This window comes from Microcaecilia unicolor, chromosome 4, assembly GCF_901765095.1.
Source record: "Microcaecilia unicolor chromosome 4, aMicUni1.1, whole genome shotgun sequence".
In the NCBI taxonomy this organism is placed as follows: Eukaryota; Metazoa; Chordata; class Amphibia; order Gymnophiona; family Siphonopidae; genus Microcaecilia; species Microcaecilia unicolor.
In genome coordinates, this window is record NC_044034.1 from 250,636,066 (window position 1) to 250,651,086 (window position 15,021).

The 15,021-nt window shown below is 44.0% G+C and overlaps 1 protein-coding gene across 1 annotated transcript in view; it reads left to right on the forward strand.

The window, feature by feature from the left end:
• Positions 1–15,021, forward strand: part of LOC115469687 (multidrug resistance-associated protein 5-like) — a 416,281-nt gene that overhangs the window by 151,214 nt on the left and 250,046 nt on the right. The window contains 1 exon segment of the mRNA XM_030202474.1: positions 11,536–11,660. Within this exon segment, the coding sequence (XP_030058334.1) occupies positions 11,536–11,660 (125 nt within the window).

The following is a 15,021-nucleotide window of genomic DNA, read 5'->3' on the forward strand; positions in this document are numbered from 1 at the left end:
GGACAGGGTTCATCAGAGTTTAGGGCAACTTAAAAAGTTGTCTCCTCAGGATATTATTGTCTGCTTTCATAATTCTTCAGTCAAAAAGGACATTCTGAGGAAAGCTCGTGCCCATAAAAGAACTCATTTAGGATAACTGTAAGCTCACTATTTATCAAGATTTGGCAAGAACCACTCTACAAAAGAGAAAGGAACTGGCTTCAGTGACTCAATACTTGCAATCGGCTAATTATCTATATAAACGGTTGTTCCAGTTTGCACTTTTGATTAGAGTGGCTGGGAAATCTAAGAAGGTGCAAACCAGCATGGAAGCTTGGAAAGTACTGAAGAGTTGGGCTGTAATAATTTTCCAGCCCATACTGATAATATAAGACCTGCTTCTACAAATTCTTCTACAGATTTGAGTAAATGACAGAGTATCTTCCATGCATTCAAGAGCATCTCAGAAAAGTGTTGTGATGGACATGTGATTTTGTTCCAGTCTGGGCTATTTGATATTCTGCTACAATTTTGAATTGGGGCAGGAGAATGTGTGTTTTTTAAGGGGGTTGGAAGGTTGTATGAGTGGTGTGTGGATGTGTTGGGGGAGGGGAGGGTAATGTGGTATATAATTCCTGCTTTTCAACAGTGGTGATCTTCCTCTGAGGTTTGGGTTGGCTAGTGAGGGTAATAGCCAGCAATGTAAGCAGGGACAGGGGACGGGTGAGGGGATGGTAGGGAAACATTGGTTCATAGGGATAGGGGAGGGAGGAGATATTTATAGGGGTAGGGTGGAGGGATGGATTTGGGTAATGTTTGCTCTAGTATTCGGGTGGGTTCTTGAAATATTAATGGTTAAATGATGCTGGTAAGCATAGTATTGTGTTTAATGAGTCTGATTGGGCCTGCTTTTGGGAGCCAGATGAGGATCCACACTACTTCTCAGAGGAGGAGTCATATGGTATACTATCTGATCTCTCTCCTTCTCATGAGAGATGAAAATCTCCACCCATAGGTGCTCTCTTTCACTAGTTTTGTGAGGGAGATGGCTACGGCTGTCCCATTTAAGTTGGAGACAAAGGAGGAGCATATGGCGGAAATGTTGTCTGTCCTGGGCTATAAGTCTCCTCCTAAAGAAAAGGTCACTCTGACATTGCACCATATCCTTAAGGACACACTGTTGAAAAACTGGGAATCTCCTCTCACAATGCAGGTTGCACCCAGAAAGGTGGATATCCAAAAGGTTCACAGATTCGAGAGGGCACAGCTGCCTCACCACTCCATGGTGGTTGAATCTGCTCTCAAATGGACCAAGGGTTCTTGGTCTAATGACTCAGTGCCCCGGGACGAGAGGCCAGAACCTTGGATTTGTTTGAGAGAAAGATTTTTCAGGCCTCGATGCTCATTTCCTGCATCCAATCCTACCAGCTCTATACATGCCTTTACTTAGAGTCTTTAGTGAACAATCCACTGAGTCTGGCAGACTCTCCCTTCAGAGCAGGCCACGAAGCTTCACCAGCTGGCCAACAAGCTGATGGAGTGTAGGTATTATCTGGCCAGAGGGGCCTATGATACTTTTGATGTGGCATCCAGACACTCTGGCATGGGTGTGGGGATGTGCAGACTTTTTCCTGGTTGCATGTCTCTGACCTTGAACCAGTGATTTTAAGAGAGATTTGCGGCTGTGCCATACCGAGGGGACAATTTATTTGGAGAGATAGTGGAAGAGGTCACTGACCTCATTAAAAAACATATGGATACCATCCACATACTGTCTCAACATCCTTCATCTGCATCTTCAACAAAATTTTCTAGTAGGCCCAGGTGGCTAACCTACTACTCTCAAAGGTGTAGGTTCCTGCCTCTCACCCGCTCTGCTTAGGTGACTCAGGCCCAGCATCCCATGCCTCACCAGCCCTGTCCTTACCCGGGCACATGCTTTTGATTGGCTCCATCAGCTTATAGCCACTCAAAGAGTATCCGTCCCGGACAGCTTACTGGTTGGAGGGAGGCTCACATTTTACCAACACAGATGGCCCTTTGTAACTTCTGACCAGTGGGTTCTTAAAATAGTCTGTTTCAGGTACACACTAAATTGGCTTCAGTGACCTCCAAATTGCCAACCAAGAGCATCTTTCATCAGCTCTCAGCACAAGCAGGTATTTGTAGAGGAAATCTCCACCCTTCTATAGGCCCAATCAGTCAAACCCGTGCCACCAGGGGACGAAGGGAAGGGATTCTATTCCAGGTACCCCCTTATGATAAAAATAATGGGGGGATTCTGGCCTATCCTAGATCAAGGAAAAGTTAAGGGTGATTTTCCTGGCACCCTCTAATTCAGGAAAAGGATTAGCTATGCTCTATGGACTTAAAGGACACCTATACCCAAATTTTGATACTTCTAAGTCTCAGGAAGTGTTGCAGATTTTGCATGGAGGAAACAACACTTCCAGTATTGCGTTCTGCCATTTGGCCTGGCATCTGCCCCCAGAGTTTTTAACAAGTGTCTGGTGGTAGTTGCAGCACATCTTCACAGATTGGGGGTGTATGTGTTTCCATACTTAGACGATTGGCTGGTGAAGAGCACATCTCAGGAAGGAGCCATGGAGTTCATATTCAGCTCCTGAAGCTACTGGGGTTTGTCATCAAGTACCTTAAATCCCTCCTACATCTAGTTTGCTGTGGAATACATAGGAGCCCTGCTCAATACAATGCAGGTTTGGGCCTTCCTTCCTCAGGCGAGAGCGGATACCTTAGTAACACTCACCTCGCTGGTCCACAGCAGCCAGCAGGTTTCAACCCGGCAAATGTTGAGATTGATGGACCACATGGCCTCAACAGTGCATGTCACTCCCATGATGTAGGGTCGCCATATGGCTCCAGCAAAAGGAGGACAGATTGAGCCACACCGGGTTTTACTTCTATTCCCATGGCACATCTCCACTTGAGAGCAGCCCAGTGGACCTTAGCTTTCCAGTGGTCTCAGGCAATGGGGAACCTAATGAATGTCATTTGCATTCTCCCAGAGCTGGATCATGCCCTTCTGTAGTGGACAATCCAGTCCAATTTGACCCTGGGACTTCCATTCCAAATTCCACCACCTCAAAAGGTATTGACAACGGATGGATCCAATCAGGGTTGGGGAGCTCATGTAGATGGGCTTCACACTCAGGACCAGTGATCCACTCAGGAAGTTCAGTTCCACATCAATCTCCTCAAGCTCCGGGCAATTGGGAATGCTATAAAAGCTTTCAGAGATCAGCTCCAGAACCAAATTGCTCTCATTCAAATAGACAACCAGGTTGCAATGTTCTATGTCAACAAGCAGGGGTATATGGGTTCTTGTGTCAGGAAGTGGTCGGCATGTGGCAGTGAGCTCTGATTGAAGGTATGCCATTTATCTTCCTGGCAAGAACAACTGCCTGGCAGACAGACTGAATAGGATATTGCAACCACATGAATGGTCTCTAAACATGGGCATAATCCAGAAGATTTTCCGAGAGTAGGGCACCCCTTCGGTATATCTTTTTGCCACTTATCTGAACAACAAAGTCCCTCAGTTCTGCTCCAGGCTCAAGTGACATGGCAGACTAGCATCGAATGCCTTTCTCCTGCATTGGGGACAAGGACTTTGTGCGTATCCTCCTATATCTCTCATAGAGGAGACTTTACTGAAACTCAGGCAAGACCAGGGAACCATGATTCTGATCGCTGCTTACTAGCGTGGCAGATCTGGTTCCCTCTTCTTCTGGAGTTCTCCTCTGAAGATCTGTGGAGATTAGATTGTTTTCTAACTTTCGTCATGCAGAACGAGGGTTCCCTTCCGCATCCCAAACATCAATCTCTGGCCCTCATGACTTGGATGTTGAGAGTGTGGAATTCAAACCCCTGGGATTAACTGAGGGTGTCTTCTATATCTTGCTGGCTTCCAGAAAAAATTCCACTAAGATATGTCGTCTGGTATGAGGGTAAGTCCTTAGATCCCTTTTCTTGCAGAATACAAAAACTGCTGTAGTACCTCCTGCACCTGAAAACCAACTCTGTAAGGGTTCATCTCAGTGCAATTGGCACTTATCATCACCGTGTGGGAGGCGAGTCCATCTCTATACAGCCTTCAATTGTTCACTTCATGAAAGGTTTGTTTCTAACAAAGCCCCCTACCAAACCTCCTACTGTGTCATGGGACCTCAACATAGTCCTCACCAAGCTTATGAAAGCTCCTTTTGAGCCTCTGAATACCTGTCATCTGAAGTTTTTGACCTGGAAAGTTGTGTTTCTGGAGGTGGTTACTTCAGCTCGCAGGGTCAGTGAGCTCCATGCCCTGGTAGCTCATCCACCGTATACTAAATTTCATCACAATTGAGTAGTTCTCCGCACACACCCTAAGTTCCTTCCTTAGGTAGTGTTGGAGTTCCATCTTAATCAGACAATTGTTTTACCAAAATTTTCCCCCAAACCTCATGCCCATTCTGGCGAAACTGCACTGCATACTTTAGACTGCAAGTGAGCCTTATCCTTCTAACTAGAGCAGACTCAAGCCCATAGACCAGAGGTTTTCAACCCAGTCCTCAGGGCACATTTAGCCAGTCAGGGTTTTCAAGATATCCCCATTGAATTCAAGGGCATCGATGCTGAGAATGAAGGCTGTACAGCCCATCCTTGAGACCTATGCTATGCCTGTAGGTAGTGCATTGTCACCATGGCCTTGAAGGACATTGGGGTCTGTGCACACTGCGCTGATGTTGATCTCCAGCTCTTTGGGGAGGAATCATCCTTGATGCACTGAAGAACCTGGTACCTTGACACTACAGGCCCAGGCCTGGCTGCAAGATCAGTCATTTGAGGCAGGCAGAGACTCAGACATCTCCAAGGGAGGACTTTTATGATGTGGATTGTGAGAGCTCCTGGACATCAGAGGAAGCACCAGAGGTGGTCTTGGAGAAGGGGTTGTTTGGTCTTCCCTCAGATCCCTCCCCATCAAATGAGAGGAGGAAATCTCCCCCTGAGGAGCTCGGTCTTTGATTTTATTTTATTTTTTTAACTCTGTCTTTGATTTTATATAGGAGATGGCCAAGTCTGTTCCATTTTAGTTGAAAATAGAAGATGAGCCCAGGACAGTGGCATTGGACATCCTCCAGTTTGATTCCCCAAAGGAGGCTGTGAAAGTCCCCGTGCACAGAATCCTGAAGCTAATACAGATGAAATGTGGGAGACCCCCCTCTCTCTGCAGTTCGTCAACAGGAAGGTTGACTCTATATATAGAGGCTAGAAGGCTAGGTTACTGGAATTCCCGCTCCTCTCGCCACTTGGTACCACAAGGTTTAAAAGCAGTTCACAATAAAAACCAGTATTCAATCCAACTTAACAATTTTCAATACCAAAATAATAACAAATATGAAAATGAAGATTTACCATAAAACTAGTTAGTACAGAAAAAAAAAATTTTTCAACCAAATTTATGATTCATAAAAAGGATGCTCAAAAATCCAAGTTTTCAGAGCTTTTTGAAAGCCAAAATAGATAAAAGAACTTCAAATATTAGTAGGTAAACAGTTCCTTAAAAAGGACCTATATAACAAAAGGCCCTAATTTTGTGGGCAGAAGCTTCAGATTACAGAGGAAGATGTTTTTTTTTTCATTTGAAGATGTAATCTGTTGGATTGGTTATGAGCCCTTGAACCCAGGCCGAGGCCCGCTGATAGCAGAGGCCAAGGCCTAGGGGAGACCGTCCCACCCCTACACACCCCAGCTATCCTATACCCCTAGCCTACCCACGCGCAGCACCTCAGGAAAAAAGGGAAAGAGGCATTCAAGCGGGCCTCACGGCCGAACTGGAACCGATACATACCCAGGGAGGGGAGAAAGAAACACAGGAGCCCCCACGGGACACAAGGTGCCAGCCGCGCACTGAACACCAGCCACAGGGCGCAGGAAAAACCAACCACGGAGGCTCCACAGACCCAAGACAGAATCCATCCCCCAGACTACAAGGAAGGACACCAAAGGAACCAGCACGGGGTGCCACATCCCCCCCAGGGGACTAGCGCAGCACAGGAAAACTAATACAGGAAGGAGGAAGATAACTGAATAAACAAACAACCTGAGGGAAGGCCCGGAGACCAGCAGCCTGCCAAGTAGGCAGAACGGGGCAACGCCCCCACTGAGTAAACAAAGTAGCTGGCCTCCCACAGAGAACTGCAAGCAGCTGGAGGCCAGTGAATAATTACTCACACACACGCTGACAGTAACAAACCTAGACAAAGGAAACTAAACAGCAAGCTGAATGCACACACATACACACACACACACACTGCCACGAGATATCCCAAACAAAGGGAAAGTAACAGAAACCCTAAACAGGGAACACAGATACAAAACTAGAGCTCAGAACAACGTTCTGACAGAGAACTGCAAAGGCTTTAGTCACTAAGAAACGTAACGCCAAAGCAGGGGAAGCAGGAGCATGTAGGCTTAAGTACTACCCACTGACGTCACTCAAACCCTGACAGCCAATCAGGAATGACGTCCACACCACTCCCCTGCCAGACCGGCAGAATCATAACAGAAGAGCAGGGAAATTAACTCTGGGGGTTACTTTAAGTTCTCTTGTAAATGCTTAATAAAGTTTTAAGATTCTAAGGGGTCCCCCTGTTACAGATGAATGCTATTGTACATAACATTGTTAGAACACATTTTCAGTAGTCTAGCAAAAGTTTAAAAGTAAGTAAAAAAAAAAAAACTCCAATAAAAATAAAGTAAAAAAAAGAGATTCTAAGGGGTCCTTTTACCAAGCTGCCGGAAAAATTGGCCTTAGTGCACCCTTATGCAGGTTTTCCATGCATGCTGACATTTTTCCCGCAGCCGGAAAATGTCTGATTATCTATTTTCTCAATTAATGTCCATGCGCTAATCTTGCCATTAGCAAGCAGCCATTGACAAAAATGAGTGTGTGAGCACTTACCATCAACCATTTTGTAGGTGGTAACATAGTAACATAGTAAATGACGGCAGGTAAAGACCTGTACAGTCCATCCAGTTTGTCCAACAAGTTAAACTCATTTTACACGGTATGTGATACTTTATATGTATACCCGAGTTTGATTTGTCCTTGCCTTTCTCAGGGCACAGACCGTAGAAGTCTGCCCAGCACTGTTGTTGTACTAAGTTCTGAAGCTAACGTCGAAGCCCCTTAAATTTTACACTCAAGCCGATCCCTATCTATTCAGTCTCAATCAGGGCATAGACCGTAGAAGTCTGCCCAGCTCCCATTTTGTTTCCCAGTTATTGGTGTTGCCACCCAATCTCCGCTAAGATTCCACGGAACCATTCCTTCTAACAAGGATTTTTTTTACATTTATCCCACCGCATGTTTGAATTCCATTACCGTTTTCATCTCCACCACCTCCCGCGGGAGGGCATTCCACATATCCACCACCCTCTCCGTGAAAAAATACTTCCTGACATTACTCCTGAGTCTGCCCCCTTTCAACCTCAATTCATGTCCTCTAGTTCTACCGCCTTCCCGTCTCCGAAAAAGGTTAATTTGCGGATTAATACCTTTCAAATATTTGAACGTCTGTATCACGTCACCCCTGTTTCTCCTTTCCTCCAAGGTATACATGTTCAGGTCAGCAAGTCTCTCCTCATACAGTTTGCAACGCAAATCCCATACCATTTTTGTAGCTTTTCTTTGCACCACTTCCAGTCTTTTTACATCTTTAGCAAGATACGGCCTTCAAAACTGAACACAATACTCCAAATGGGGCCTCACCAACGACTTGTAGAGGGGCATCAACACCTCCTTTCTTCTGCTGGTTATACTCCTCTCTACGCAGCCTAGCATCTTTCTGGCCACGGCCGTCACCTTGTCACATTGCTTCTTCACCTTTAGATCCTCAGACACCAACACCCCAAGGTCTCTCTCCTGAGTCGAGCTTACTAATCTCTCCCCTCCTATCCGGTATCTCTCTTTTGGGTTTTTGCACCCCAAGTGCATCACTCTACACTTCTTGGCATTAAATTTTAACTGATAAATATATTCAGAAACCATAATTCAAAACAATATACTTAAAAATATATAAATTTGTGCAAACTCAAAAAATGTAAAAAATAATGAAAATAAAAAATAACCACTATTTAAATAGATAATTTTGTGCTCAGTTTTTTTGGTGTGTTACTGTGACCCAAAGAATTGAGAAGCATATACACACATTGCTCACATTATGATAATAGAAACCGATCTACTTAGGATACCTAGTATTTGGACTATTAAATTTTAACTGCCAGACCCTTGATCATTCTTCTAAGGTTCGGAGATCACTTCTCATCGTTTCTACTCCCTCCAGGGTATCCACTCTATTGGCTATTTTTGTATCATCTGCAAAAAGGCAAACCTTTCTTTCCAACCCTTCAGCAATATCTCCCACAAATATATTAAACAGAATAGGCCCCAGCACCGACCCCTGAGGAACTCCACTGTTCACCTTCCTATCCTCAAAGCGGATTCCATTTGCCACCACCGGTCTGTAGTTTCCCACTTCTTCCCTGTCTCCACTTTTGTGAAGAGGGACCACATCCGCTCGTCTCTTATCCCGCGGAACCTCTCCCGTCTGTAAAGATCTATTAAATAGATCTTTAAGAGGTCCCGCCAGGATCTCTCTGAGCTCCTTCAGTATCCTGGGATGTATCCCATCCAGCCCCATAGTTTTGTCCACCTTCAGATTCTCAAGCTGTTTATAAACTCTTTCTTCCGTAAACAGAGCAGTATCCACTCCATTCCCAGATGTTCCCTTGGCAGCCAACCGCAGTCCTTCTCCAGGAATTTCCTCCATGAACACCGAAGAGAAATAATTGTTTAGCACGTTCGCTTTATCTTCATCACTCTCCACATAGCCATTCTCATTATCTTTCAGTCTCACAATTCCATTCCTATCTCTTCTCCTTTCTCCAATATATCTGAAAAAGGTCTTGTCACCTCTCTTTACATCTTTAGCCATTTTTTCTTTCGCTCTCGCTTTCGCTAGCCGTATTTCCCTCTTCATTTCTTTGAGTTTAATCCGATAACCTTTTCCGTGATCCTCTCATCGCGTTCTTTTGTATTTCTTGAACAAAGCCTCTTTTGCTCTTATTTTTTTCAGCTATTTGTTTGGAGAACCATATAGGCTTCCTGCTTCTCTTGTTTTTGTTTACTTTCCTCACAAAAAGATCAGTCGCCATATTTAGAGCATCCTTTAGCTTGGACCACTGTTTTTCCACATCTCCTGCACCTTCCCACGCCAACAGCTCCTTCTTCAGGTATTCCCCCACTTTATCAAAATCAGTACATCTGAAATCCAGTACTTTGAGTTTTGTGCGTCCGCACTCCGCCTTCGCCCTTATATCAAACCATATGGTGTGATGATCACTATTACATAGGTGAGCACACACCCGGATATCGGAAACACTACCTCCATTAGTGAGCACTAGATCCAGCATCGACCCTTCCCTCGTGGGTTCCGTCACCATTTGTCTGAGCAAGGCACTTTGACAGGCATCCACAATCTCCCTACTTCTTTCAGATTCTGCAGACGAGACATTCCAATCCACGTCAGACAATTTGAAATCTCCCAACAGTAGCACCTCCCCTTTCATACCAATCTTTGAGGGCTCAAGCACTACTCCTGCACTAATCAGCACGTGGTAAAGTAGATGCGCTAACTGATAAGCGTAGAAGTGCCCACTCTCCACCGTCTATACGCCCCCTCCATGGAAAAAATTAAAAAATTATTTTGTCAATGGTGTGCGCACACAAATAAAATTTTTGCAACACCCCTGAGTGCCTCCTACGGTAAGCCCTTTTAAGCTGCATTAGGCGTGCTTTAGTACCTAACACAGCTTAATAAAAGGGCCCCTAATTCTTTTTTTAAAATCCTTCACAGCTTAAAAGTTTCTAAGCGACAGAAAGAAATTATTCTGCTTTCTTTAAGGGGTTCTCTTGGAGAATATGAAAGGAGTAAAATCAGGGCTGTATATTTTTAATACTTTATTTTTATTTTAAAAATTTTTGTTTTAAATATCCTCTTTCTATTAATGTGGTCTTGATTTGTGAGTATTTTCTTTGGTCTGTTTTGGAAATGTGGATTTACTTATGTATGTCTTGATTGGTTGCTATTTTGGAATGTTAATTAAAAGCAACAAAAAAAGGAAATTGTCAGAATGTGGAACTGGGCCCTCTTTCATGTCTCTCAAGGCTACTTACCTGGTAGAGAAGGACAGGGTTCTGATAGGTAAACTGTGTCAAATATGCCTACCACTCACGTGGTCTCTGGATAGGAGTGGCTCAGATCATCTTTCATGAGTGAAGCACACCCACAGTATTTCTCTTGGAGCAGACAAATACTTTATTTCTGCTCTAGAACAGGTCACTCAGCAAACTGGCCTTAGATGCCTTCCTCCTAGATTAGAGGGAGGTTCTTCTGTATGTGCTCATAACAACGGATTTCCTGAAACTGAGACAGGACCAGGGAACCATGATTCTCATAGCTCCCTCTTGGATGAGAACAGTGTGGTTTGCTGTCCTTCTGGATCATTGCCTAAGAAAACCCATCAAATTGGGGTATTCCCCAAATGCTAATCACACAAGCTCAAGGAATGCTGTTGCATCTCAGCATCTGGTGTCTTTCTCTCACTGCCTTGATGTTGATAAACAGCCATTCTGAACCTGCCTGATGGTGTTTTTGAACATCCTTTTGTCCTCCTCCTGCATCTATATGAATCAGGTTTGAAAACCAACTTCATTAGGGTTTCCCTTAGCGCAAGTGGCATTTATCATCACCATGTAGAAGGTGAACCCATCTCTGTACAGCCTTTAGTTGTTTGCTTTATATGAGGCTTGCCTCTTTTGAAGCCTTCTGTCAAGCCACACCCTGAGTCTTGGGACCTTAACATTGTTTTAATACAGGTGAAGAAAACTCCCTTTGAGCTGCTGGATTCTTGTGAGCTTGAAGTACCTGACCTGGGAATTCTTAATTTTGGTGGTGATAACTTTAGCACATAGAGTTTTGAGCTTCAAACTCTAGTAACTGATTCACCTAAGCCAAGCTTCTCAACAAAAGGATGGCTCTGTGCACATATATGAATTTCATTCCTAAGAACACTATTATTCCTTGGCCACACATGTACAAAGGGTGCAGACAGCAGAGTAAAAGTCCTCACATATCCACCCACCTCCCAGAGGAGGAGTTTTCTATGTGAGCTTTGTTAGAGACTGAGGAGGTTTGACACAATAGTAACATGCAAGAAACTGCATTCATACAGGATAGAATACTTCTAAAAGCTTTTAAGAAACACTAAGCTGAAGAGGTTTCTCTGTGCAGGCTCCTTTGAATGATGTAACCCATTTGTAAGGACTTATATATCTTGCTGTCCACAGAGAACACTTTCTACAGGTAAATACATTGCTTCTATGTCTTCATTTAAGAACAATTGATCATGCAGTTTGTGAAGATAGTGTGATAAACCATAATATAATAATGCTTGTTTACTGCAGTGTCGAAATGTTTGTTAAATTTTATATAGATGACCCTACTGAATGGGACGCTGTCTGTCAGAGGCAATTTTGCTTATGTTGCTCAACAAGCTTGGATTTTTAATGCATCCATGAGAGAAAACATCCTATTTGATGAGGAGTTTGATGAAGAAAGGTAAGTTTTTAGGATCATTCCTAATGTAGAATCCTAATATCTAGCACCATCAAATCAGACAAGACACAGGACTATGTGATTTCAAAACTATGTTCTTGTCCTGATTTTCTTATCATATTGCACTTTAATTAATAAAAAGACCCTTTTGCTAAACTGTGCTAAGCAGCTAATGTGGCATTTACCTCGTGGTAAACAGTAGCACAGACATGTGCTACTGTCTGCTGCATTAAAAGACTGCTACTACGGTAAAATCCCCGTGTTAGCTGCTTAATGCGGAAGAGGGTGGGATCTGAGTGTGACACCAGTGAGCAGAGGAGTGGCTGGCAGTGACAGCTGGTGCAGGGGTTGTCATCATGCACTAGTTGTCAGGAATGCTGATAGCACAGCCACCATTAGGGTATCTTGAAAGGAGTCAATAAGTGTAGCTGTGAATGGTGGCTACATGGAAGGATGATCCTTAGTGGTAGTACTGCAAGACTATTCCTAGAGGTCATTTGCATCAGTTTTGATGATGGTGCCAATCTGGGTGGCAACAAAGGGGAATTGCAGCTGACCAGGGCCCCACTGCCACCAGTGCTGACCCCTGGTAAGTCCCGAGGGCATGGGGATCAGAGGGTGGGGGAGGTGTGGGCTCAGGGAGACAGTTTTGCTGGCAGGTGAAACATGTTATGAAGGTTGCCTTCTGTAAGTTGCATTTGTTATGGAGAGTGAAGCCTTTTTGGTTAACTGATGATTTTTATACTGTTCTACAAGCCCTTCTACTTTTAGGTTTAGATTACAGCAGCGCAATCTATCTTGATAAACCTGTTATCACTTTGACATTTTTACAAATAGTTTAAAATGCTGCTGCTTGGTTTTTAACAAGATCAAGGTGAGTAGTGTAAGGTAATCACAGGTGATACTTATTGGAGAAATCTCCCACCAGCGTCATCTGTGCCCAAGGTTCCCCACAGAATTATTTGCAAGCCAAATACTCTGTTTTCTGTCTAGGGAAGGGGTAGAACCTTGGATTGGCACCAAGCCAATACTTCTGATATGAACAGAACTGCAAAACCCAGCTGGAATATATATTAGATTTTATTATAGATATATAAAGGAAAGTATACAAAATAGAAACTCTGCATTAGCTGATATGCAATATAAAAATAACTCTTACAAAATATATTGTCACAACTACACACTAATTCCTTACTGGTTACTAGATAAATCACACAACTGAATGGTAATACTACAACTATGTTACGAGGTAGTACAGTTATTAGCAGCTTATCTCCTGACCACGGTTATGACTATAAACCAGCCTTATGCTCAGATAATCACCACTCCCTAAACCCAGACTAATAGGAAATAAATCACTGTATCTCTCACCAAGCTGTCTCTCAGGCAGTCTCTCGGGAGTTGGCACAGGATACTTCTCTAGACTCAAGCTGATTTTCACAGCGAGTCTTAGTCTCTGAGATAGGACAGGTACTCTGTAGCAAACAGGGGGCACAGGTCACTCCGTGCTGGTACAGCTGAACCCACGATACTTCCTCCAGATACACAGTTCATCCGGTTGTGGACCACGTCAGGTCTCTAGTCTTCTTTCCAGCTTCTTCCAAGGATTCTGAACGGCTCACTTCCTTCTGTTCCGCTTTTCTGAGTCACTGATGCACAGGTGACCAGACGGGACCAATCTGGATCCTCCTCAGCTCACTGCATAGCAAGAAGCGACCGTTGTTCTTGACTTTCAAGTTTTTACATTGTGGTATGCATGTTCTGCTTCTCACCTGGCTTGCTGGAGCCATGTCTCACTCCCTCTCAGCTTCTCAGGGAGATAAAGGGGGGCTGGTTGCCCACAGCACAGCATGTCCTTGGTGTTACATGACTGCTAGTGATTTTCAAGAAAGCTGAATTAGCTAAATCACTGATGTGCAGGTCATAAGGTTGCAGACTCCATCTTGATGTCATAGGATTATACAGGCCAAGCAAGACCAGCAAGGTGAGACACACAGGGAAATACCCCTACAGTAGACTATATTACCCCTAGTTTATGCTCATTTCACTGGCTCACATTGTTTTGATGTATAAAGTTTAAGAACTTAACTTTAATTCATAAAGCACCTTTATGTCTCAACTCAGTATTGAAGATTTACCAGCCAACTCATGTTTTTTTAAAATTTGTACCCCGCGCTTTCCTGCTCATGGCAGGCTCAATGCGGCTTAGGTACTTATTTGTACCTGGGGCAATGGAGGGTTAAGTGACTTGCCCAGAGTCACAAGGAGCTGCGTGTGCCTGCAGTGGGAATCGAACCCAGTTCCCCAGGACCAAAGTCCACCGCTCTAACCACTATGTAGGACTATAGTTGTTATGCCCGATGGAGACTCATGCTTGGTTTTTTGCTATTTCTAGTTATATCTTACAGAAATCTCTTCCTGAGTCATTAAGCTCTGAATCCCTTCTTACTGTGTTCAAGAAGAAGTTAAAAGCTTTCTTTCTTACACAGGCATTTGAAGGTGTTAATAGTGTATAACAGGAATAAATCTATTGTTACACAATGGTCAGTGTGCTACTGGTTATACTTCATTTAGGTGCTAGAGGAAGCTCCAGAGATCATAGAAGAGTTCTGAAAAAAAAGTGACCTTATGGGAATGCTGGGCAATGTAGTCAATGAGAACTATGAACTGACAGGTATAAGCTCACATTGGAGATGGGCAGACTAGAAATGTAAGAAAGCAGCAAGGGCTCAGAGCACAGGGCAAGGTAAGCATTATGATGATGAACAAAAGAAAAAGCCCATACTGTTTGTAGAGAAGGGAGAAAGAGAGGCAAGGAAAGAGCAAAGCCCAGATGAGGCAGAATTGCAAAACCACAAGAAGAGTTCAGGAGAGAAATTCAAAGGTGAAATAACTGGCCTTAGATATCAGACTCTGAAATGAGATAGGAACTTGAATGCTGTTAGAGTTTGGGATTAAAAAATTAAGGTATTGTCAGAGAGTTTAGAAAGCTGACTCGAGAGTAATATTATTGCTATGAGGTATCTAATTTTGAAGCCATAGGTAAACATTCACTGGGGGTTTTAAAGGGTTTGGACAGGTAGTCTATGGAGGGGATCATACATATAGGCTGGGATAGCTAACTGCAGAACCATTAGAAATACATCGAAGTTGTATCAGAGCAGGGGCGTATCTGCGTGGGGCCACAGGGGCCTGTGCCTCCGCAGATTTCGCCCTGGACCCCCCTACCGCCGTTAACTCTCCCCCGCCTACCACCAACCCTTTCCTTGCCTACCGCCGTCACCTACCCCGAGGTCCGTTCCTGTTGGCTTTTTAAACTATTACTTCAGCTGGCGGGGGACCCCAACCCCCACCAGTCCAGCAG